The following is a 23,226-nucleotide window of genomic DNA, read 5'->3' as shown; positions in this document are numbered from 1 at the left end:
GCTGTACCTGTTTGCTCCTGATTTACCCTGCCTGTACGACAACTCTACTTTAATAAAATGCTGCATTTAGATCTCTGCCTCAGTCCCGCTTCGTTACAGAAGACTTCGCCGCCACCACGATCCAGCAGCTTTCCCGGAGGACATTTGTACGGTATGGACATTGATCAGTTGTTGTTATGGAGTACGCAGGGCACACGTTCACTGGAGGATTACATCACAGAATACCTAAACCTAGCTTATTATTCGGATCTGCCTGACTGCGCACTTATTGACTTTTTTTGTGATGGAGTGAACCAGCCACTCAAAGAACAATTAGTTCACAATGGACCCCGTTCCACCCTTAGTCATTTTTTGCATTATGCCTTGTTGACTGTTGGCTCTCAGTTTACTGTGGGTGAAGCGGGGGAACGTGATTCCTCGCTTAATCATGTAATGGCCCAAGGACACTCACAAGATGGCGGCTCCCATAACAGCAACACCAGTCAACGTCTCCGCTGATCGCCCAGAGTCACGTCACGTCTCCGCTGATCGCCCAGAGTCACGTCACGTCTCCGCTGATCGCCCAGAGTCACGTCACGTCTCCGCTGATCGCCCAGAGTCACGTCACGTCGCTGGTCGTTCCAGGATTGCGTTCCAGCATGAATGATCCTCCACTGACTACAGCACGAGCAGCTGGCATTCCGAAACCCACAGCCGCTTCGCTCTCAAGCCAGCCGGACGCTTCGCTCTCAAGCCAGCCAAACGCTTCGCTCTCAAGCCAGCCGGACGCTTCGCTCTCAAGCCTGCCGGACGCTTCGCTCTCAAGCCTGCCGGACGCTTCGCTCTCAAGCTTGTCTGTTGCAACGCTCTCAAGCTCGCCTGTTTTGCAACGCTCTCAAGCTCGCCTGTTGCAACGCACTCAAGCGCCCTGGACGCGATGGACAAGATGGCTGCTTTGCCAGTGCCTACGGGCAAGATGGCTGCCCTTTCGGTGCTCACGGAGGTAGTGGGCGTTCCAGCCATTGAGTCCGCTCCAGAACCCCCTTCAGCCAGTGAGTTTGCTTCAGAACCTGCTCCAGTCGGTAAACCATCGCCGCACTCTTGGAGGAGGAGGAGGAGGAGGAAGAAGGCGTCCTCCTCTCCTCAAGACGCAGACGCCCTTCAAGAAGCTGCTGTGGGCCTGGAGACCACTCCAGAGATCTCTCTTGCCCCGCCTAAGCGTCATGCTCTACCAGCACTGCCTAAGCGCCTTGCTCTGCCGGCGCCACCTGAGCTCCTCGCCCTGCCGGCGCCAACTGTGCTCCTCGCCCTGCCGGCGCCACCTGTGCTCCTCGCCCTGCCGGCGCCACCTGAGCTCCTCGCCCTGCCGGCGCCACCTGTGCGTCTTGCCCTGCCGGCGCCACTCAAGCGTCTTGCCCTGCCGGAGCCACCCGAACTCCTTGCCCACGAGCCCGCAACGTACCCTGTTGAAATCCCCAATAACTTTTTTGGGGGGGGGCAGTATACCTGAGGGTGGGGAGCTTGTGGGTGGGGACCCTGCCCGGCCACTGCCATCATGGGTCTTTGAACTGTTATGGCCACTAATGGACTCTGACCCGCTGGGGTCATCTATGGACTCTGCCCCGCAGTGGCCGCCCAAGCCACCTGACCTGCCGTGGCCGCCCAAGCCACCTGACCTGCCGTGGCCGCCCAAGCCACCTGAACTGCCGTGGCCGCCCAAGCCACCTGAACTGCCGTGGCCGCCCAAGCCACCTGACCTGTCGTGGCCGCCCAAGCCACCTGACCCACCATGGCTGCCCAAGCCACCTGACCCACCATGGCTGCCCGTGGCACCTGACCCGCCATGGTGGCCGAGTTCATGGAACCTGCATTGGGGACCCTGTTCATGTCTGTATACCAGTACCCAATGCACCCACCCCCCAGCTGTTCCGTTTACGTCGCGAGGACGCGCCTTCCGGGAGGGGGGCATTATGTCATGATCACGGTCTGCTCCTGTCAGTTCCCGGACTTCACTTCCCACAATCCTCCCTCCCAGTCACATGTTCACTCCACACCAATCACCTGTCGCCACATACAGCCATGCACACACTCCTCACTAATCACCACACCCAGCTGCAGCTTGTTACCTGGACTATAAAGGACTCTCATTCACACCATCCAATCGCGAAGTCTTGATTACCTTGTGTGTCATTTCCGAGCATTTATATCCTGTTTACCTGTTGTTACTGTTCCTGTCTGTTACCCGTTCTTGACCCGTTGCTGCCTGTCCTGACCCTTGCCTGTTATACTGTTCTGTGAATGATATCCGCCTGCCTCGATCTACTGCCTGTGCCCTGACCACGATTCTGCCTAACCCTTTGCTGTACCTGTTTGCTCCTGATTTACCCTGCCTGTACGACTACTCTACTTTAATAAAATGCTGCATTTGGATCTCTGCCTCAGTCCCGCTTCGTTACAATTAAGAATTAACAACCATTTCTACAGTTATTACAAAGAGAGAGAGAGAGAGCAGAGAGAGAGAGTATATTTGTCAACATTTTACTTTAGCATCTAGGCTATACACAAGTGATTTTCCCACAAATTAAAAAACTTGTGACAACATTGGTGATACCGATTACACCTCATTTTAAAAGAAAAGATTTGTCAATGATGCTCAGGATCTGTAGCTCTTTTCTCAGGCCTGTATTTTATGTTTTTTTGTTTTGTTTCTTTTAATTGGATCTTAAACGCTAGATCTTTCCTTTTCTTTAAACAAAACTAGTGCTTAATGTCATTTCAATATTACTCAATGAAAAAAAAATACAACACCAATAAACATCAAATGTTTATCAACCAAACGAATAGGACTGATGACATGGCCTAGCCACTTAACACAAATAGATGAAAGATATTTTCTCCTTAATTTAAAATGAATGCTTAGTTTGTGGTCCATTATTTTTTAAAGCAAAACACAGCAACAATAAACAAAGACAAATTCATTTATATTAATCAAAAAATGCAACTGTTATTATCAAAAGCTCTCTTGCGTTTTTGCCTCTAGCATCATCCTGTCAGTCACTGTGCTTCACTCTCATCATGTGACTGTTGTGGCTCAATTTACCTCAGTATCTCTAGTTTACACTTTATATTCTTCAGTCCAGTGCAGAGCAGCTTCACTCCTGAATCCTGCAGCTTATTACTGTTCATGTTCAGCTCTTTCAGATTGGTTTCTGATCCAAGGACTGCAGCCAGAGCTGAACAGCTTTTGTCTGTTAAGTTACAATCATTTAACCTACAAGGGAAATAAATCACATTACAGAATTAGATGAAACACATACAACTTTTCTATATACAAATATTAAAAATGTTAATGTTAAAAAGCAGAGAGGCTGCGCTAAACTAACATTACTTTTCAAAAACTATTATTTCCTGAATATTAAGATTTTTAGGTGAGATTACTTAAATCTAAGAACCAAAGAAATTTTATTTGTTATTAATATTTCAAGATTAACATTTACTGGATTAAAGCAATTTAGGTTCTTGATTATTCGTAGTGGTCAACCGATGGCCAATGCCGATATCTTAGAGAGCCTGGGTGGCCACTGGATGATCTATCATTCATTTAAAGATAGTAAATACTAGGTGTAAATGACCGTAAATGGTTGTGTCACTTTAAATTTGTTTTGAGCATGTTACGTGCCTTATGCAGTAGGGGGAGTAATGCAAAGGAAATCAGATGAGCAGAGAAAAGAGCGAAGATTCATGTTCCTCCATAGTCCATGAATATATTTGTGTTTTCCAGTGAACAGAGGCTAAATTCTGCTTAATTTCATCTTAGTACCCTTTGGTAAAGCGGAGCGAGGTATTTGATGTCGACATATGTTACACGTCATAGTTTATTTCAAAGTCTTATGAGCTTGTTAGTATGTATATGCTAATCATTGAGCTCTGCTTGTTAATTAATCATTTCAGATTGTCTTCATTCACTTTATCATTTATATTTCATCTGTTTCTCTGTAAATGTGAACTTTATTTATTTATTTTTTGTATATGAGTCGTACTTATTGGTTATGTTGTTTCTTTGTGTAGTTTCACGGTGCTACGCAATTAAAGCATAATGGCGCTCTTCACGAGCGAAATAAAGAAAGAAGCACCCGTCGGAAACTCTCTGTGTCTCGTTTATGGATACCAATGGGCAGCTACACTAGGGGTGCCCCTGACTACGGATTTACATGGTCAAATCAGATTGCTTATATTCGACTGATAGTCGAATCATATATGTTGGAGGGGAGGGGGGAACTTGAAAAACAGCAATCCACTAGATAGTGCGCACGGACTTTGAAAGGTTTGCACGCTGAACTGTGCATGAGATGGAGCGAGACATGGAAAATGAAGTAAGGCCTACACCCACGGCTTAAGACAACTTTTATCTTCTTTCACACACAGCACAGAGAAACTTTCTAATAAAGCGACCAAACGGCCTGTCAAGTGATAGACAAAACTAAATGATTTTTATCTTTTTAAACAAATGAAAGGCAATATAAACATTCAGAGCCACAATGTACAGAACACCACTTAAAGATATAGAAAAAAATCCAAAACATTTTGGATCAATAAACCTTAATATATATATATAACTGCAGAAAGGCCACACTGCAGATAGATATGCATTTCATGTCGGCAAAACAAATTAAATTGGCTAAATTGCCTGTGCAAGCAAGCTTTAACTAATCTACAGCGCAACATCGATGCACCAAAAAAACAAAATTAAAATTAATTTAATAAAAAAATTTAATAATTGTTTAATCAAACATTAATTTACAGAATTGAATTAAAGCAGAATATACCATTCTAATAAATAAAAATAGCCTAATTAAAAAAATGAAATAGTCATAATTAGTGATCGACCGATGTATCGGTTTACCAATATTTTTCCCGATATTTAAGCATTTTTCCATAATCGGGTATCGGTTTTGTAATATCGGATTCGCCGATTTACGGCGCCATCTTGTGGCCGTTTTGAGACTTCCTCCGTCTGAGGAGATCAGTCAACAACAACTCAATGCACAGGTAAAGTATATGTTCTACTTGGTTTGCTTTAATTAATCAACTTTATTTAACATAACAGACATGCACAAATGAGATCTGAGACATAAATTCCTGATATAGTTAATTTATGCAGCTTGTTTCTAAACAATTGAGACGAACTCATTGAGTCACGTAGTGTAATTCGTCATGTCCTGCCCCAATAAAGACGTAACTTTACATGAATTAAATAAAACAGACGTGAATGAGTGCATGTTGAAAATAAAAGCGCTGAATTTAATTCTCTATCTGTTGTATTTGCTCACCATTAGTCTACAAGAAAAAGTTCGTTCATATTGCTTAGCAACTGACGGATGAGCAGGAGGCTTAAGCACGGACACTGAATGAAACTTTTGACAAGATTATCTTGTTTAAACACCCTAGATTATATTATCATTTACTACATAACAATTATTTCGCTAATACACATATAAATATAGCCTACCGCTTTGTGGAAATTAATTATTTATTATCTCCATGCGCGATCGCGTTTGATTAAGTTATAGTCAAACAGCACTTTGTCAGTTGGCATTTCATGATTTAACGTTAGATTAAATTTAGATCATAAAATGCCAACTGACAAGTGCTGTTTAACTTTATTAGATTATATAATCATTTGATTTACTACATAACCATTATTTAGTTAATAAAAAACTAAATAAATGCAGCTCTGTGGAAATTATTTAGTATCTCCACACGCGATCGCGGTTGAGTAGCCCAATTTATAGTTTTGTGTAAATGCATAGATAAGTTACAGCACTTTGTCAGAAAGCATTTCATGATCTGGACCGACAAAACATAATAATTAATAACACTAGTTGGAAAATGCAATGATGTATGCTGTTTTGTTTGTTACTTTCCTGACAATGTTATATATTCCAGCTAATATAGTTTTATTTTTTTTGTATGCAAGGAGGGAGTGATTGTTATAAATAAAATGGTTTGTTCAGCTCATTTGTGTTGTAATAATTGTCAAAAACAGAAGTATAACAGTAAATAAATATCGGTTCTGTATATCGGTTATCGGGTACATAAACATGCAAATAATTGGTATCGGCATCGGTTATAAAAAATCAATATCGGTCGATCACTAGTCATAATCAAGTCAAAACTGCAAAATGCCTGAAGTGCAGGGGAACATAGGCTATATTCAAAACACAAGCCACAAATAGTTACATCAGATAACCCAGAGTGATCAATAAATAAATTAAAATGTAAGAAATTATTAAAATAATGAAAGTATAGCCAGAATTGTCGAATTTGTCTTTTTAACTGCAGAGATAATAAACGCTAAACTGGAGTGGCAGTCTTTTTAGCTAAACATTCACAAAATCCAAAAATCAAATTACAACCGGCTGAAATGTTTTGAAATTACTTGTACCCTACCTGAGCGAAGAAAATTCAGTCTTTCACGCGATCTGCCTATATATTCATATATATGAAAGAAAAACAAAACAAAACAAATTAATTGACTTACAGAGCTCTTCTAGAGGTTTTGATGACTGCTGATAATCTAATGAGACACTCATCTGATTTCTTGAATTTCTGAAGCTCAAACTCCTCCAGCTCTTCCTCTGATGTCAACAACACAAAGGCCAAAGCAGACCACTGGGCAGGTGAAAGGTCACCAGATGAGAGACTTCCTTTGCTAAGGTGGGTCTGGATCTCTTTCACCAGAGTTTGGTCGTTCAGTTCATTCAGACAGTAGAACAGATTGATGGATCTCTCTGCAGGCAGATTATCTTCTAATTTCTGCTTGATGTAATGAACTATTTCCTTGTTGATCTGGTCAATGTCATCTTGCTGTGTCAACAGACCTCGTAAGAGTCGTCGATTGGACTGGAGTGACAGACCGAGGAGGAAGCGAAGGAAAAGGTCCAGGTATCCACTGTCACTCTTGAGCGCCTTGTCCACTGCTGTCTTGAGAAAATCAGTCAGAGTTTCATTTTTGTTTTCCTGTTCTGTAGACTCATGAACAAACATAATTCTCTTGTTGATGTCTAGAAACAGATGTGCATAAAGGGCTGCAATAAACTCCTGAATGCTCAAGTGAACAAAGCAGTACATGGTACCAAGAGTGATCCCCGTTTCCTCCTTAAAGATCTGGGTACACATGCCTGAGTACACTGATGCCTTATAGACGTCAATACCACAGGCTTCCAGGTCTGTGTCATAGAAGATCACATTGTTTCTTTCCAGCTGATGAAATGCCAGTTTTCCCAGTGAAAGGATGGCGTCTTTATCCCAGGAAACATCTGCTGTGTATTCTCCATCATACTTTCTGCGGCTCTGCTGGATCTGAAAGCGGAGAAAGTGTGTGTACATTTGTGTCAGAGTCTTGGGAGTGTCTTCAGTGTTTGATTCCTGCTGTGTTTTAGAAATCTCATCAGCCTGATTGATTTTCACATCATTATTTCTTTTCTCCTCCAGAATGTTCTGGAGAACAGTGGCTGAAATCCAGCAGAAGACTGGGATGTGGCACATGATAAAGAGACTCTTTGATTTTTTAACATGATCAATGATTGTGTTGGCCTGATTCTGATCCATGAATCTTTTCTTGAAGTACTCTTCCTTTTGTGCATCGTTGAATCCTTGTATCTCTGTCAGCCGGTCGATACAGTCAGGAGGAATCTTACTGGCAGCTGCTGGTCTGGTGGTGATCCAGATGAGAGCAGAAGGAAGCAGATTTCCCTTCATGAGGTTCGTTAGGAGAACATCCAGAGAGGCTGGTGACAATACATCACACCACGTCTCATTACAATCAAACTTCAGAGGAAGGCGACATTCGTCCAATCCATCAAGGATGAACAGGACTTTGAATTGATTCCTTCTTGTAAGGTTCAGTCCTTTTGTCTCTGGGAAAAAGTGAGTTATAAGGTCCATCAAACTAAGTTTTTCTTTCTCCTTTAAGTTCATCTCTCTGAATGGAAGAGGAAATATGAAGCTGATATCTTGATTTTCTTTTCCTTCAGCCCAGTCCAGAACAAACTTTTGCACAGAGACTGATTTTCCGATGCCAGCGACTCCTTTTGTCAGTACAGTTCGGATCTCCTCGTCTTGTTCAGGAGCTTCAAACAAATTTCTGCATTGAACCTGTATCTCTTGAGATTCATGACGCCTGGAAGCAACTTCAATCTGTCTGACCTCATGTTCAGTATTGACCTGTTCACTGCCACCCTGAGTGATATAGAGATCTGTGTAGATGTTATTCAGAAGTGTGGAGTCACCTTGCTTCGCAATTCCTTCAAGCACACATTGATACTTCTTCTTTAGGCCACATTTGAGCTGATGAATGAAGAGCAGCTCATCTAAACACATGAACAGAGAATAGATAGTTTTAGTCTTAATTTTCTCTCCTACATTTATAAGTGTCAATCAGACAGATGATTATGAGTCTCTGACCTTCTAGAGCATCAGCAGCTTCATCTTGCTTCATCTCTCTCAGGTAATGTAGTGTGAGATCAAGAGCTGCTGCTTTTATACAGCATCTATTCTCATTAAAGTCCTTCACTAAGTTTTGTGTGTTCTCATTTTGTAATATTTTCTTAAACTTTTCCAGCTCTTTCTTCAGAAAAATTATTATTTTGCTTTCAAGATCCTGCAAACATAATTAAGAAAAAGACAGAATAACACAAGTTAAACCAAATTGTACTACTTTTGGTCAACACTATTTATTCAATAACTATAATATCTAAAAAAAAAATCCAGTTAAACGACAAACCAGCTGTTATTTTTAACAAATAGGAAAATTAAAAATGTGTGTGTGCTTAAAAGGAAAAATAAGTAATCAAGAGATATCAATTTTTTTTTTTTTGTTCAATAACATATTTGTTATAAATATTAAACATTTACGAAAATGTGTTTTCTTACCTGGAAGATCCACAGGAGATTGTCTTTGAAACTCTCGTGTTTCCTGTGAGTCTGAACATCTGAGTCTAATGTCTCATACTGAAGCCTGTGATCAAATAAATTAATTAAAATACTGATTTTACAAGCAAAATATTACAGAAAGAGAGAAAATTACCTGTTAATTCTCTAATAAATATTTGATCTAAAAATGTTTGGTATTCAATGATACAACTTTTTAACCAAAAATTTGAAATGCATTAAACACCTTTTATTGGACAATGGTTTTCTCTCACTGAAGTCTGGTCCTCTCTCTTTTGACCAGTCACTCTTCAGAGACACAGAGCTGGACACATGTGTGTCTGATCTTACACTAATGACACAATAAACAGAGTAAATAAACACTTTAGGAGATACTTTAGTTTTATTTCAAAAGATATAATGTTGCAAACAGCAATCATCAATGCGGTGTAGTTGTGCATTTGTCCATTTAAAGCGGACATATTATGCCCCATTTCACAAGATGTAATATAAGTTTCTGGTGTCCCCCGAATGTGTCTGTGAAGTTTTAGATCAAAATACCCCACAGATCATTTATTATAGCTTGTCAAATTCGCTCCTATTTGGGATCGAGCAAAAACACGCCGTTTTTGTGTGTGTCCCTTTAAGTGCAAATGAGCTGCTGCTCCTGCCCCCCTTTCCAGAAGAGGGCGGAGCTTTAACAGCTCAACAACAACAAAGCTGGAGAATCTCACACAGCCAAAATGAGGATTGTCAGTAACGGTGTTCAGCCTTACATTGTTCAAACCAGAGTCAACACTAATGGAGAGTCTAAGCCATTGAAAGGGATGCTTCCGGAGGTCATAGATCGTCTTCTTAATATCGTTAATTCGTCTTTATCACTAGGATATGTACCAAAAACTTTTAAACTGGCTATTATTAAACCTCTTATTTAAAAGAGGTTTAATAATATCACTCAAATCTCAAATCTCACTTTTCTGTCAAAAATACTAGAAAAGGCAGTATCATCACGACTATGTTCCTTTTTAGAAAGAAATAGTATCTGTATGGATTTCCAGTCAGGATTTAGACTGTACCATAGTACTGAGACTGCTCTCATCAGAGTTACGAATGATTTGCTCTTATCATCAGATCGTGGTTGTATCTCTCTATTAGTGTTACTGGATCTTAGTGCTGCATTTGACACTATCGATCACAATATTCTTCTAAATAGACTCGAAAATTATGTTGGCATTAGTGGAATTGCATTGTCATGGTTCAAATCATTCTTATCTGACTGTTATCAGTTTGTAGTAGTGAACGAAGAGATGACATATCGATCATAAGTTCAATATGGAGTACCGCAAGGCTCAGTACTAGGACCGTTGCTTTTCACTCTATACATGCTACCCTTGGGAGATATCATTAGGAAGCATGGCGTTAGTTTTCATTGATACGCTGATGATACTCAGCTCTATATTTCTTCACGCCCTGACGAAACTTACCAATTCACAAAATTAACAGAATGTATAGCTGATATAAAAAACTGGATGACCAGTAATTTCCTACTACTAAATTCAGAAAAAAACAGAGATTCTCATTTTTGGACCAAAAACTTCTTCACATAATAACCTAGAATACTGTCTAACACTTGATGGCTGCTCTGTTAAGTCTTCGTCTTCAGTTAGGAACCTGGGTGTGCTCTTTGATACCAATCTTTCATTTGAAGGCCATGTTACTGGCATCTGCAAAACCACATTCTTCCATCTTAAAAATATATTTAAACTACGACATATGCTCTCAATGAAGAATGCAGAACAGTTAGTTCATGCATTCATGACCTCAAGGCTAGATTACTGTAACGCTCTACTGGGTGGTTGTTCCTCCCGCTTGATAAATAAACTACAGCTCGTACAAAATGCAGCAGCTAGAGTTCTTACTAGAACTAGGAAGTATGACCATATTAGCCCAGTTCTGTCATCACTGCATTGGCTTCCTGTTAAACATCATATAGATTTTAAAATCTTGCTAATTACTTACAAAGCACTAAATGGTTTAGTTCCACAGTACCTGAGCGAGCTCTTAATGCATTATAGTCCTTCACGTTTATTGCGATCTCAGAATTCAGGCCAGCTGATAATACCCAGAATATCAAAATCAACCGCAGGCGGTAGATCCTATTTGGCACCTAAACTCTGGAACAACCTTCCTAGCATTGTTCGGGATGCAGACACACTCTGTCAGTTTAAATCTAGACTAAAAACACATCCCTTTAACCTGGCATACACATAACACATTATCAATTTATATTTTCAAATCCGTTAAAGGATTATTAGGCTACATAGATTAGGTCAGCCGGAACCGGGAACACTTCCTATAACACTAGATGTACTCGTTACATCGGAAGAAGAATGGCATCTACGCTAATATTAGTCTTTCTGTTTATACTGAGGTTTACCGTAGTCAACCGGATCCAGGCCGTATCCAGCTGAGACCAAGGACTGGTGCCATGACACGACCACAACGCAGCCCTGAAGTATCAACATAGATTGAGTCAAATAGATCATCCACTGTGAAGGCCTCATCAACACGACAACCAGTGCCACAGCTCCTCAACAGACCGTTCCATACCGGCGTGATGAATACGAACCTCAACTAGATTGAACTGGAATAAATACTGGAATAAATACTTTGAATGTTGCGATCCTATAAGACTTATGATAGCTACCTGATTGTAATAAAGCACTGTTCGCCAGAGGAGAACTGGCCCCCCGATTAAGCCTGGTTTCTCCCAAGGATTTTTTTTTCTCCATTTTGCCACCTGTTTGCCACCCGATTTCAACTGTTGGAGTTTGGGTTCCTTGTCGCTGTTGCCTTTGGCTTGCTTAGTTGGGGACACTTGACATTTGATATTCAACAGTGCTTTGGTCTTCCTGCATTGACACCATTGTTCAAGAGCTGCTGTGCAGCCAAAATTATATACCAGTTATCAATGTAAAGCTGCTTTGACACAATCTACATTGTAAAAAGCGCTACATAAATAAAGGTGACTTGACTTGACAATAGTAAATAGTAAAATTAATTTACGTTTTGACTGAACAGTTGCATGTTCATGTTAAAATGTTGCTTAATAAAACTAGTTGCATTTGCATTTTCCAGTACGTTTTATTAGTTATTAAATAAACTTACATTTTGCCAGATTCACCCCCTCATTCAAGTCCTTGGTCTACCTATGCTCATATTATCATCAGCACAGCATCAGTTGTCCGAATGAAACAGTTCGGTTCAGACGCGGTGCTACCACGCGTGCCCAGTATCTCCAGATCATCGGTTCTCAGTATCAAACATGTCCGAAAGTCGGTTCAGACTCAGAGACAGTTCTATCATGCATGCTCCATAACTCCAGCTCATCGGTCCTCCGTATCGAACATGTCCAAAAGAAATGGCTCTCGGTTTTCGACTGGTGACTCGAGAACCACTGTAGCAGTATGTGTGCTGAGCTCAGAACTGCTGTTGACAAAACTAAAATGTCAACGCATGTATCAAGTATATTTAATATTTAATACGTTTCTACTGTTTTGATTAACACATTGTAAACATTTTAAACACCTTGCAAAAATGTACGGCTTTATTTAATCTTACTTAGAAATTAAATAAACTGTTCCTGAAAATATCATGCATTACTGTTAAAACAAATAAATGTATGGTTTGACAGTTTTACAATTAATTAATTGTGTTTCTTTAAAATAATAGGCCTACAGTAATTGTGTGATAAACATGTTTCCAACATGTTTTATATTGTTACACTTTATGTTCATCTTTCTGAAGAAATTATACACTTGCTCAGCTCATTGGTTCATGGGTTCTCAGTATCGTACACGTCCGAAAGAAAGTTCTCGGTTCTATACTGGTGATTCAAAAACCGTACATTCGGTTGTACACGCATGCTCAGTATCAGCTGCTCGTTCTCATCAGTTCTCTCAGCACAGCATGTCTGTTCATGCGGTGTGTTTGATAACTATATGTAACTATACTCCAGGATATTAGTTTAATTAGGGTCAGATGAAAGCGAGTAATTAAAAAAAAAAAAAAAAAAAAAAAAAAAGTGGATCAGTGCTGACTTGACACACAAACTGTTTGGAACGATTCAGTCCGATTTGGTGAACTGGTTTGACCGGTTCACTAAAAAGAAACGGTTAAAAAGAATGATTTGTTCGTGAACCGGACATCACTAACTCAATGGCCTAGGACCTCAATACATTGCAGATATGCTCATAGAATATAAACCTAACAGATCACTCAGATCATCAGGATCAAGTCATTTAGAAATACCAAGGGTTCACTCAAAGCAAGGAGAGTCTGCTTTTAGCTGTTACGCCAGCCACAGCTGGAACCAGCTTCCAGAAGAGATCAGGTGTGCTCCAACAGTAGCCACATTCAAATCCAGACTCAAAACACATCTTTTTATCTATGCATTTACTGATTGAGCACTGTGCTATGTCCGGACTGATTGTACTTTATTTTATACGTACTATCTTTTTATTCTTTCAACTCTTTTTCTTATTTTTTTTTTTATTTTATATATTTTATATATTTTATGTATCATCTTTTTATTTTCTGACTTTTAATGAATTTTAAATCTTGCTGTCTGGTTGAAAGAGCTGGGAGAATTAGGAAGTAAGCATTTGTTATCCCTGGATGGAGCTCTGACAGAGTTAGTCCAGGAACATTTGTCTGTAAGGGTACCATTTAAACGCACAGCTACCTGACAAATATTTTTACAGTTATCCCTCCGCGTGAGGAAGATCCATTTAGATCTGCTCTGATGGACAATAAAGTTGAGTAGACTTATCCCTGGATGGAGCTCTGGATAGAGTTAATCCAGGAAAATTTGTCTGTAAGAGTACAGTTTAAAACGCACAGCTACCTGACAAATATAAATATTTTTACAGTCATCTCTCTGTGTGAAGATCCATTTAGATCCACTCAGACGGACAACAAATGACTCCCTGAAACTTTCAAACTCTTCCATCCAGATAGTGGTATTCTTTGTTTTTACTGTTATTTTTACTTATTATGCATTCCATTTTTATTCATATGTATTTAGTTCTTTATGTAAAGCATTTTGAATTACCATTGTGAATGAAATGTGCTATACAAATAAAATTGCCTTGCCTAGTTGCTGTGGAGTTGATTCAACTCATCCACTAGCATGTGCCGTCATGTTCATCTTTTGTGTTGAATTGACTCTCGTTTGTGAAGCAGTCCGACGTAAAATGATGTCATGACAACAACATTACACACTAACTAAAGTTAAAGTGCTCCTATTATGCCTCATTTAAGGTTCCTAGTATTGTTTTGGGAGTCTCCTACAATAGTTTCAAGGTCAAAAAACACTTTCGTTTTCTCATAATATACATTTAATTTTAACTCAGTTCTCAATTATTTGTAAATAATTTATTAGAAGCAGTTCAAAGAATCAGTCTCTCTAAACCCCTCCTTTCCGTGAGCCAACACTGCTCAGATCAATCCTTTGTGATTGGTCTACTGCTCTCACTGCGTGCCGGAAACAAAGCACCCATTGCCATAACTGAATGACAGCTATCAATTCGCAAGACACTGTATACAATGTATGGACAGAAAAGATGGCATTGATTTTACTGTATCAATTTGAGCCAGAGTCCGACAATGAAACATCTGAAGTTGTCAATCAACTATTAACTGATTTGCAATCACGACCTTTCTCTATGGTAAGTGTCACCATAATTTGCGTTATGTATAAGACATGATAGCAGCGTCACTGTCATACTTTATGTAGGTGCACCTGTGGGAACTGTACCAGAATGCCAAGCGAAGCTGAAAACCTCTGAATATAAGATAAACATTTAGGCCAGATGTGTAAAGACTTTTACATCATAACTATTAACAAAGTAAAAAATGGCTATATCATTGTTTGACATTACAATGGGTGTTTACTGTTTATAGAGAGAATACATCAAATGGTTAGCGCGGACTAGCATCTTAACATCCTATTACAATACAGACAGAGCTCCATACTACTGTTATAATAAAAAAGCAGGGCAAATAAACAGTTTGTTTTACAGTTATGTAAGCGAACCAAGCCCACAGCTATGATGTAAACTCATGTTAGCCGAGCACAAACGTGAATAGCTGATAATGCATTACACTCTGTAAACAAAAGTCGTGCTTCATCCTTGATCATTACTCCAAGTAATAAGATAGACAAGCTGCATTAATCAACACATTTTTAGACAATATCGGACACAAATCTGAATAGCAGAACCACAGAAACGTGAGTTAGCTGATTAGCAGGAGACACTAGGGTGTTTGTTACACAACATAACATACAAAACTACGAATTTTGAACGATTACTAGAAAATATAAACATCAATTATTAATCATACTTACAGGTTGAGATTCAGAGGAGCAAGCTGGTCCAAATAAACTGGGCATTGATCCATATTTTAAGACCAAGCATTTTGTGAATCCTGCGTTAAACTCTCAGAGGTTTGAGAAGCAGCGTCCGTAAAATGACGAGAACACAACAAAAAATTGTGCTGCTGTGGTATTGTTGAAAAAATTTATTTTCCCTGGCGTCTGCTCACACAATAAGTGGTCGGGCAATATGCTAATGTTTCGTTGTGATGTCACAAACAAATTGTTTAATTGACTCAGAGTTGACTCTTACTTTTGAGAGACAATACCTTTATATACGGTGCACTTTCAGATTTAAAACTTTGTAGGATGTTTTCATTCACTTAGAGCCATGTTACACACTACATGAAAGATAATTTTCAAACATCCATAGTAGGGGCACTTTAAAAAAGGTAAAATCATAATCAAGGGCCCCTTTAAGACTTTGATTGGATGGATGAATATTTAAATGTTTAGTTGCATGATCTGTTTTCCATAGTGAATTTACGCCTCCTTGTGGCTGTCTGTGTAATTGTGTTACTAGAATGAGCTCCATAAGGTTCCCAGGAATTGAGTTTAATTGTGATTTATTGCTTTATTCAGTCAAGTTCAATCACATACACCACTGAGGACAAATAATGCAACACTATAATGTAAACACACAAAATACCTTATATTAGGTGATGGTTTTCTCTCACTGAAGTCTGGTCCTCTCTCCTTTGACCAGTCACTCTTCACAGACACAGAGCTGGACACATGTGAGTCTGATTTCACACTAATGACACAAAGAACAGAAGATTAAATAAGACACAAAGATTAATGATTTCTTTAATGTACATGAGTGAGATTAAATATGTTGATTTAAACAATACTTGACTCTAATTTAAAAGAACAGTTGACAACAGTCAAGTTTCTGTTTATTGACAGAAATGGAGAGCAGAAATGTCTGTGAGACAGTTTTGTTAGCAAACTTCAATTAAATTAAGTGTATAGTAGTTTCCTAATGTCTGTCAATAATTTTATTATCTAAAAACCAAAGTCATGTATTTGGATTAATTCAGTGTGGTCGCGTCCAGAAGGAAATTAACAAATTATTTACTGTGAAATTGTCTATAGACAATGTCAGAGTTAATTTAAGAAGTTCAAAACTAAAGTTGCTCAAAGTATTTCCAATATAAATCAATGTCTAAAGTTGTTGTTATTCACAGTAAAACAGAAACTCCAGCAGAGTTTAAAGTGAAACAGACGCAGTGTTACCTGTGTTTCTCTGAGAGACTCATCTTAGAGAGAGAGTCCTTTCCTCGCTCAGATAAACTGACACTGAACACAGATCAATCAATCAATCACTCAACCTGGAAATGACACGATTTCACAAAGATGAAGAATTATTGAAGAACAGAATGAAGAATACTGAGTTACCAACAACAGCAACAACAATCAATAAAATAAAGTGAGTTACAAACAAATATATTGACATGTAAAATAACTGAATGATCTTAATAATTTCAGATTATGAGTTTAACTGATTCATGGATTAAATATAAATTCATTTGGGAACAGAAATTAACATTTTATTAATTGTTTAATCGTTTGTCATTTAATTCTGTCATTTGATCTGTGCTGAGGAACACTTCTCCCCAGCCTTAGAGTGGAAATTGTCAGTGCCTGTGTATGCTGTGTGAGAACAAGCGCTTATATCTTGTGTGGGCCTATAATTATTATTTGCCGTGTGTTAACAACATTCTTTAGCTTGCTTACAGGTCTATCCATGTGTGGGTAACTAGAAGGTATTGTATTATTTAACTCTTCAGTAGTTTTTGGTTACTTGGGAATTGTAGGGAGAGAGTGCCTTTTTATTTTTGTGTACAATTGTTTTCTCCTGTTTATTGATCAGAGAGGGAGCTCAGGGAAGTTTGTGTTGTTGTTTTTCATCTTTGTTTTTGAGCAGGATAAGTAGATTCTATAAAGCTTAGTTAGCTCCTGTTTTGTTTATTATTTTAGGCCATACTCTGTCCTGAAGATTTATTCCCTCGTTTTTTTTTGTTTTTTTTTTGTTAAAGCTCTTTTTGGTATAATGAACATTTTTACTTTCTCTTAAAGTGGTGTTACTTTTTCACTCTGAGTCTGAGGCTTAAGTGTGTCCTCCACGTATTTTTACATCCTTGCGTTATTTATTTATTTTTTTTAGCATATTTTCTTTTCTTTTGTTACCTTCCCTCCTAACCCCTAGACTGGGAGGGGAACGTAACTGATTGAGTAAAAGTAACCTGCATTATAATGGTCACAATGTATAGTAACTACTAATCATAATTGATTATATATATATATATATATATGAACTGAGACATTTAATTTAATAATAGCAGATTTTTGTTCTTTCACAAAAAAATACATTCACGTTAGTCTTCATCTACGTGTCTGCTGTAAATGTCCGGTTCAAAAATACTTTCGATTTCGCATCACAAAAACAACAGCCTAAAACGGAAGAGAAAATAAAAGAAAACCTTCAGAAAAATTCGTTTTCAGTAACATTTCTCCATAATCTTCATGTTTTATCATCAGTGTCCTTCAAAAGATGGTAATTTCTGGAAGATTCTTCATCTGTTCGGAGCAGCAGAATAAACAACAATAACACTTCTGTAACTTCACATTTAAATCACGCTTACATATACAATATCAAACTAATAATTACAAATAACTGTAATCGAGAATGTGTTAAAACTCACTTTAAGTCTTGTCCTCTAAGAAGAGAATTTATAAGTATTTAAAAACTCACTTCACTTCCTGTGTTTGTTTCCTGTCAGCGCGTTATTCTCAATCTCTTCCTGGTATCGACGACTGTGGATTAAATATACATAAATGACCGCGAGAGTTAAATTTGGTTGGCATTGTGCTAAACTGACATCTGTAAACACGTTTTCTGGAACATCGCATGGATCAAATCAGTATCTCTGTGGAATGAGTTACTTTCGATTTCCTCTTCTTCCTTGGTTTTTCAGGAGGGTTTTAAACCAGCTGAAGAGTTTCACACCGCCACCTACTGTACTGGAGCGAGAATATATCTACACACATATCTAATCCTGTTTCAGCAGTGCATTTGTTATATTCCCTGTTTCTGGACTATTATAAGATGCTGGATATTGTAAATGACTGACATCCTGAGGTTTGTATTTTAAATTGTTAAGTTTTTAATCCAAAAGCAGCATCTGAAGTTTCCTGTCTAACTGGTTCTTGATCCATGACTTTCTCCGGCTGATGGTCATAAACACACTTCACATGATGATGAACTCAACTGACATGAATCTGGTTTAGAGGAAACTTGTGCTGAAGCTCATAAATCAATGACCCGAGAACAACTTGTGTCATGTTTCTGTTTACAGTAAAAAGTTTCTTTGATCACATTTCAGTCCTAATCTCATCTTACTTTCCTGTCTGCACTCCACTTTCCTATAAAGACAAAACACAAACAATAAAGTTATATAAAAAAGTGAAGTTATCTTTGTATTCATTTTGATTTATTATTTTTATTTTTATATTTATATAAATCTTGCTTTTTCATAAAGAGGAAAAATCTAACCTTGCCAGTCATGATGTCCACTGGGATATCCTCTATGATGTCATTTCCTGTTTTTCCCTTCAAATGACAACAAAATGGCTCCCTGCGTTTCAGGGACAACTTACTGACTTTGATTTGGACGTCAACAGTGTTAATTGTCAGTGATTATGACGAGTGACAGTGAGATGAGAAAGAGTTACAGAACCTTCCTCTCAGTTAGAAGAGTCGAACAAAAGTGTCTTTCAGTCCTCGTTTGATTTGCCGTGTTCTTCTCACAAGAACCTACAAAGTACAAGGAAATAGATTTTTTTTAAATTACATTCAAATATCAAAGTATAATATCAGAACAAAGACCAAGTACCTAAAGGTTTTTGATTCCAAGGTTTTTTGTGAGGTTAAGAGTACGTTTATAAATCATTTTATGTTTATCACAAAACTAATATTTTCCAGCTTGCACACCTTTCCTCACATTCACTTTCATGAATTTCCAAGATTTCTTCTTGACAAATAGCCTAATATAAGTGACCAACCACAAAAAAAAAAAAAAATGTCCTATCTACATAAAAAAAACACATTCAAATGCAACATTTTCCTCCAGTTTGCAATGAAACGTTTGATCACTTTGGGTGAAATTTATTGAGCATCAGTAAGAAATGGAAGTTGGAAGCAGGATGGAAACTGATAAATGAAAGAACATGTGATCGTTGTGAGATGCATCATCCACTGAGAAAATGTCCAGCTTATGGTAAAAGTTGCAACAATTGTGTTAAAAAAATAATCATTATGCACGCTGTTGTAAAGGCAAAAGTTTTTGTGTTGCTTTTTTCATGCTTCCACACAAAAAAAAAATCAATGCCTTTCATAGGTAACATTTCTCTTCAGTGTGCAAAATGCTTCAAACGTGTCCATTATCAGCTGCAAAAGTGAAATTATTATATACCTCCAAAGGTTCATCGCCAACCATACAAAGAAATGATGTTTTTTGTCTGACTCATGATCTCCATCAATTGTAGAGAAATACAGAAGAAATTTTTGCTTAAATCGTCTCTGTAAATCATCTTTACTGGTAAGTTGAAGCTTCGGAGGTGTCTCAATCCTTCCATCTCCTGTTTTCTCGTCACACGTGTGCCTGTAATCCTGATTGATAAACTCCACAGAAAGCATAACAATGTTTTGACTGATGAGAGATGTTGTAGATAGATGATTATTGTTGCAGGTACCGACTGGCACCACGTAAACAGCCTATATGCTCTCTCTGGAAACAGAAGAAATAAATGAGACAGGGCAAACTCTGCGTCCGTTTTTCATCTCGCTCAGCAGAAAGAGGAAACGAGAGGATTTATTTAACATTCACAATTTAAATCCTCTTCTGTTACAAACATCCAATATTCACTATGAAATAAACACAACTTCAAAATAAAATACAATTTGTCTTTTTTTCATCTTTCAGCAAATACTGAGTTATAAGTTTTGTGTGATTAAATAAATCACCATGACAATAACCACTGTTACCCTGTAAGTTGTCTCTTTCCAGCTAAAATAAAACATAGCGTATGTTATCACTTACATATGGTTACATATGATTCTTAAATGCAATTTTACATTTCCAGATAAAGTAATTTTTTTCTCTTCCCAAAATGCTTGAGCTGACAGATTTTTAACTTAATTTTTTTTTTACAACTTTTAAAATATATCACATTTGATTTTAACATTAGACTTTAGCCATTACATAAACTCAGCTTTAACATTAGCTTTTTAACATTTTACACAATCTCATACATTTCAAAAGTATTAAACCTTTACAAAAATGTTCAAGGAGCTAAAAATAAAACTCTGTCCAACGTGAATTTGGTAGCAACAGGTGACGTTAACAGGCACGAAAATGCGACTACTGCTATATGTACATAATGTCCACATATTCAGAAAACAGCCTTACTAGCGGACATTAAAACATTCAGCGACATGTCAACATATTACACTTCAGGTACTTAGCTTAATTTACTATTCCACCAACCTGGAAACAGGAGAAATAAATGAGACAGGGCAAACTCTGCGTCCGTTTTTCATCTCGCTCAGCAGAAAGCGGACAAAACTGACGTAAAGCCCCATGGAGCACAATAAATGCCACACTACCCTCTGCTGGCGAACTCCATAATTACTCCTGACCTCTATATAAAATATTTTAATGAAAGGAAGGTGGAAACAGGTTTACGGAGCCCTAATCCTGACATAGAAGAAAAAAAAAATTATATCGTGGCCACGAATTAGGAATTCGTTCCCACGATTTAACAATACGTGCGCACGTTTTATTAACTCGTTCCCTCGATTTAGCTAAATCGAGGGAACGAATTAATAAAACGTGGGACCGATTTAACTAAATCGAGGGAACGAGTTAATAAAACGAGGGAACGATTTAACTAGCTAAATCGAGGGAACGAATTAATAAAACGAGGGAACGATTTAACTAGCTAAATCGAGGGAACGAATTAATAAAACGTGGGAACGATTTAGCTTAATCGAGGGAACGAGTTAATAAAACGTGGGAACGATTTAACTAAATCGAGGGAACGAGTTAATAAAACGTGGGAACGATTTAACTAAATCGAGGGAACGAGTTAATAAAACGTGGGAACGATTTAACTAAATCGAGGGAACGAGTTAATAAAACGTGGGAACGATTTAACTAAATCGAGGGAACGAGTTAATAAAACGTGGGAACGATTTAACTAAATCGAGGGAACGAGTTAATAAAACGTGCGCACGTATTGTTAAATCAAGGGAACGAATTCCTAATTCGTGGCCACGATATAATTTTTTTTTTCTTCTATGTCAGGATTAGGGCTCCGTACAGGTTAATTACCCCTAAACAAATATTCAAAATATTAATTATTAAATTACAGAAACTACCACAAATGTGATAACACTTTAGTGGGCATCACATTATGAAAACATGTTTTGGGATATTTTTCAAGTGGTCTCTTGTAGTTTTATTTAATGAGGATAGATAAGAGCGTCACAGCAGTGTTTGTACCTGTACATGTCATGTCCTGTCCACCACACATTCACCTGATGATCATCATGACTTTGGTGTCTGGAATCAGAACGAGATTCAGTTCAGGCACAACAAAACTCAGTTCATTCTTAGTTAATTTGCAAGGAATGAGAGAAGCTGAGTCTGGGAAATGGGAAACAAACCAGGCAGGGGTAGAGAGAGAGAGATCTCTGTAAAACAAGAAGGAGAGAGAGAACAAAACTACAAGACTTTTAGGCAGGCTGGAACGCAAGGTAAACATACACAATGTGGCACAAGACAGCGAACACGAGAGGAGTAAATAGAGGGATTAATGAGCCGGTAACAAGTGCAGGCAGTCCGCCTTTAGGGGCAGTAAGAACCACACCAGTTTGTGCAATGCAGGTGGAAGCTGGGGAAATGCCTTTGGGGCTACACAGACTTCAGTTAGCAGCCATCTATTGGATTAATATTAGAAGGCATGGAGAGTATCATCTAGTGAAAAATGTCTTGCAGTTGAGTTGGGAGAAGGAGAAAGTATATAGAGAAAGCTTTGGTTGGACGGGACACCATATAGCAAAAAATATAAGAATATACAATAGAGAATTTGAGAAAACTGTAATATGGCCAATTAAACCAGTTTGGGTATTAGAGTGTCCAAAGGTATATTTAGAGCTACTGGAGGTCAGGCATTGTGATAGGACATCTGATATAATAGAAGAATATCATAGATATAGGGATAATAAATATAAGTACTGTATTCAGATCTTTACAGATGGATCTAAAGAAGCAAATACAACTGGTTTAGGAGTTAGTGTGCCAAAGTGTAAAGTGGATATTAGTACAAGAACATCTGATTATTTAAGTGTATATGCTGTAGAATTAGTTGCTATTTTAGAAGCAACAGAATGGATTGTAGAAAGTGGTGCCAACAAGTTTTTAATATGTAGTGACTCTGTATCTGCTCTTTCGAGCATTAAATTAGGCACAACTAGAAACCATAAGGGCTTTATCTATGATATTTTATTTATTTTTACAACTGCAGTTAGGCAGGGGAAGAATATTGCATTCATATGGGTTCCGGCTCATTCAGGTATTGCGGGCAATGAAAGGGCCAACAAGTTGGCAAAAATGGCAACTAAAAAGGAAAATGTTGAAATCAATATTAAGTTATCTAAATCAGAGGGAAAGAGCACAGTGTGGAAAGAAATAATTGACAAATGGCAGCAACAGTGGCAGAATGAAACAAAAGGGAAGCGTTTATATTCAATACAAAGCAGAGTGGGTGTGCCAAAAGATAATGGCATGAGTAGAAGAGAACAAGTCATTTTAAGT

General features: G+C 38.1%; 1 protein-coding gene across 6 annotated transcripts in view; it reads right to left on the bottom strand.

Annotated features, from left to right (window-relative positions):
• The window catches only part of LOC137002332 (NACHT, LRR and PYD domains-containing protein 12-like), a 53,201-nt gene extending 32,758 nt beyond the window's left edge, over nucleotides 1–20,443 (bottom strand). Inside the window, exons 1-12 of one of the 6 annotated variants that reach the window (XM_067361885.1) lie at nucleotides 19,822–20,443; nucleotides 18,903–19,163; nucleotides 18,750–18,772; nucleotides 18,052–18,163; nucleotides 17,830–17,926; nucleotides 16,583–16,677; nucleotides 15,996–16,100; nucleotides 9,158–9,262; nucleotides 8,914–8,998; nucleotides 8,446–8,641; nucleotides 6,521–8,351; nucleotides 3,080–3,250 (exon numbers count right to left, since the gene is read on the bottom strand). In XM_067361885.1, coding sequence (XP_067217986.1) covers nucleotides 3,080–3,250; nucleotides 6,521–8,351; nucleotides 8,446–8,641; nucleotides 8,914–8,998; nucleotides 9,158–9,262; nucleotides 15,996–16,100; nucleotides 16,583–16,605 — 2,516 coding nt within the window. In that variant the 5' untranslated portion in view covers nucleotides 16,606–16,677; nucleotides 17,830–17,926; nucleotides 18,052–18,163; ... (1 more) ...; nucleotides 18,903–19,163; nucleotides 19,822–20,443. The other 5 variants (XM_067361883.1, XM_067361886.1, XM_067361884.1 and 2 more) reach the window with 5 other exon arrangements.
• Between the last annotated feature and the right edge of the window lie 2,783 nt (nucleotides 20,444–23,226).

Source organism: Chanodichthys erythropterus, chromosome 16, assembly GCF_024489055.1.
Source record: "Chanodichthys erythropterus isolate Z2021 chromosome 16, ASM2448905v1, whole genome shotgun sequence".
Classification (NCBI taxonomy): domain Eukaryota; kingdom Metazoa; phylum Chordata; class Actinopteri; order Cypriniformes; family Xenocyprididae; genus Chanodichthys; species Chanodichthys erythropterus.
This window is presented reverse-complemented; position numbering and strand designations above follow the sequence as displayed.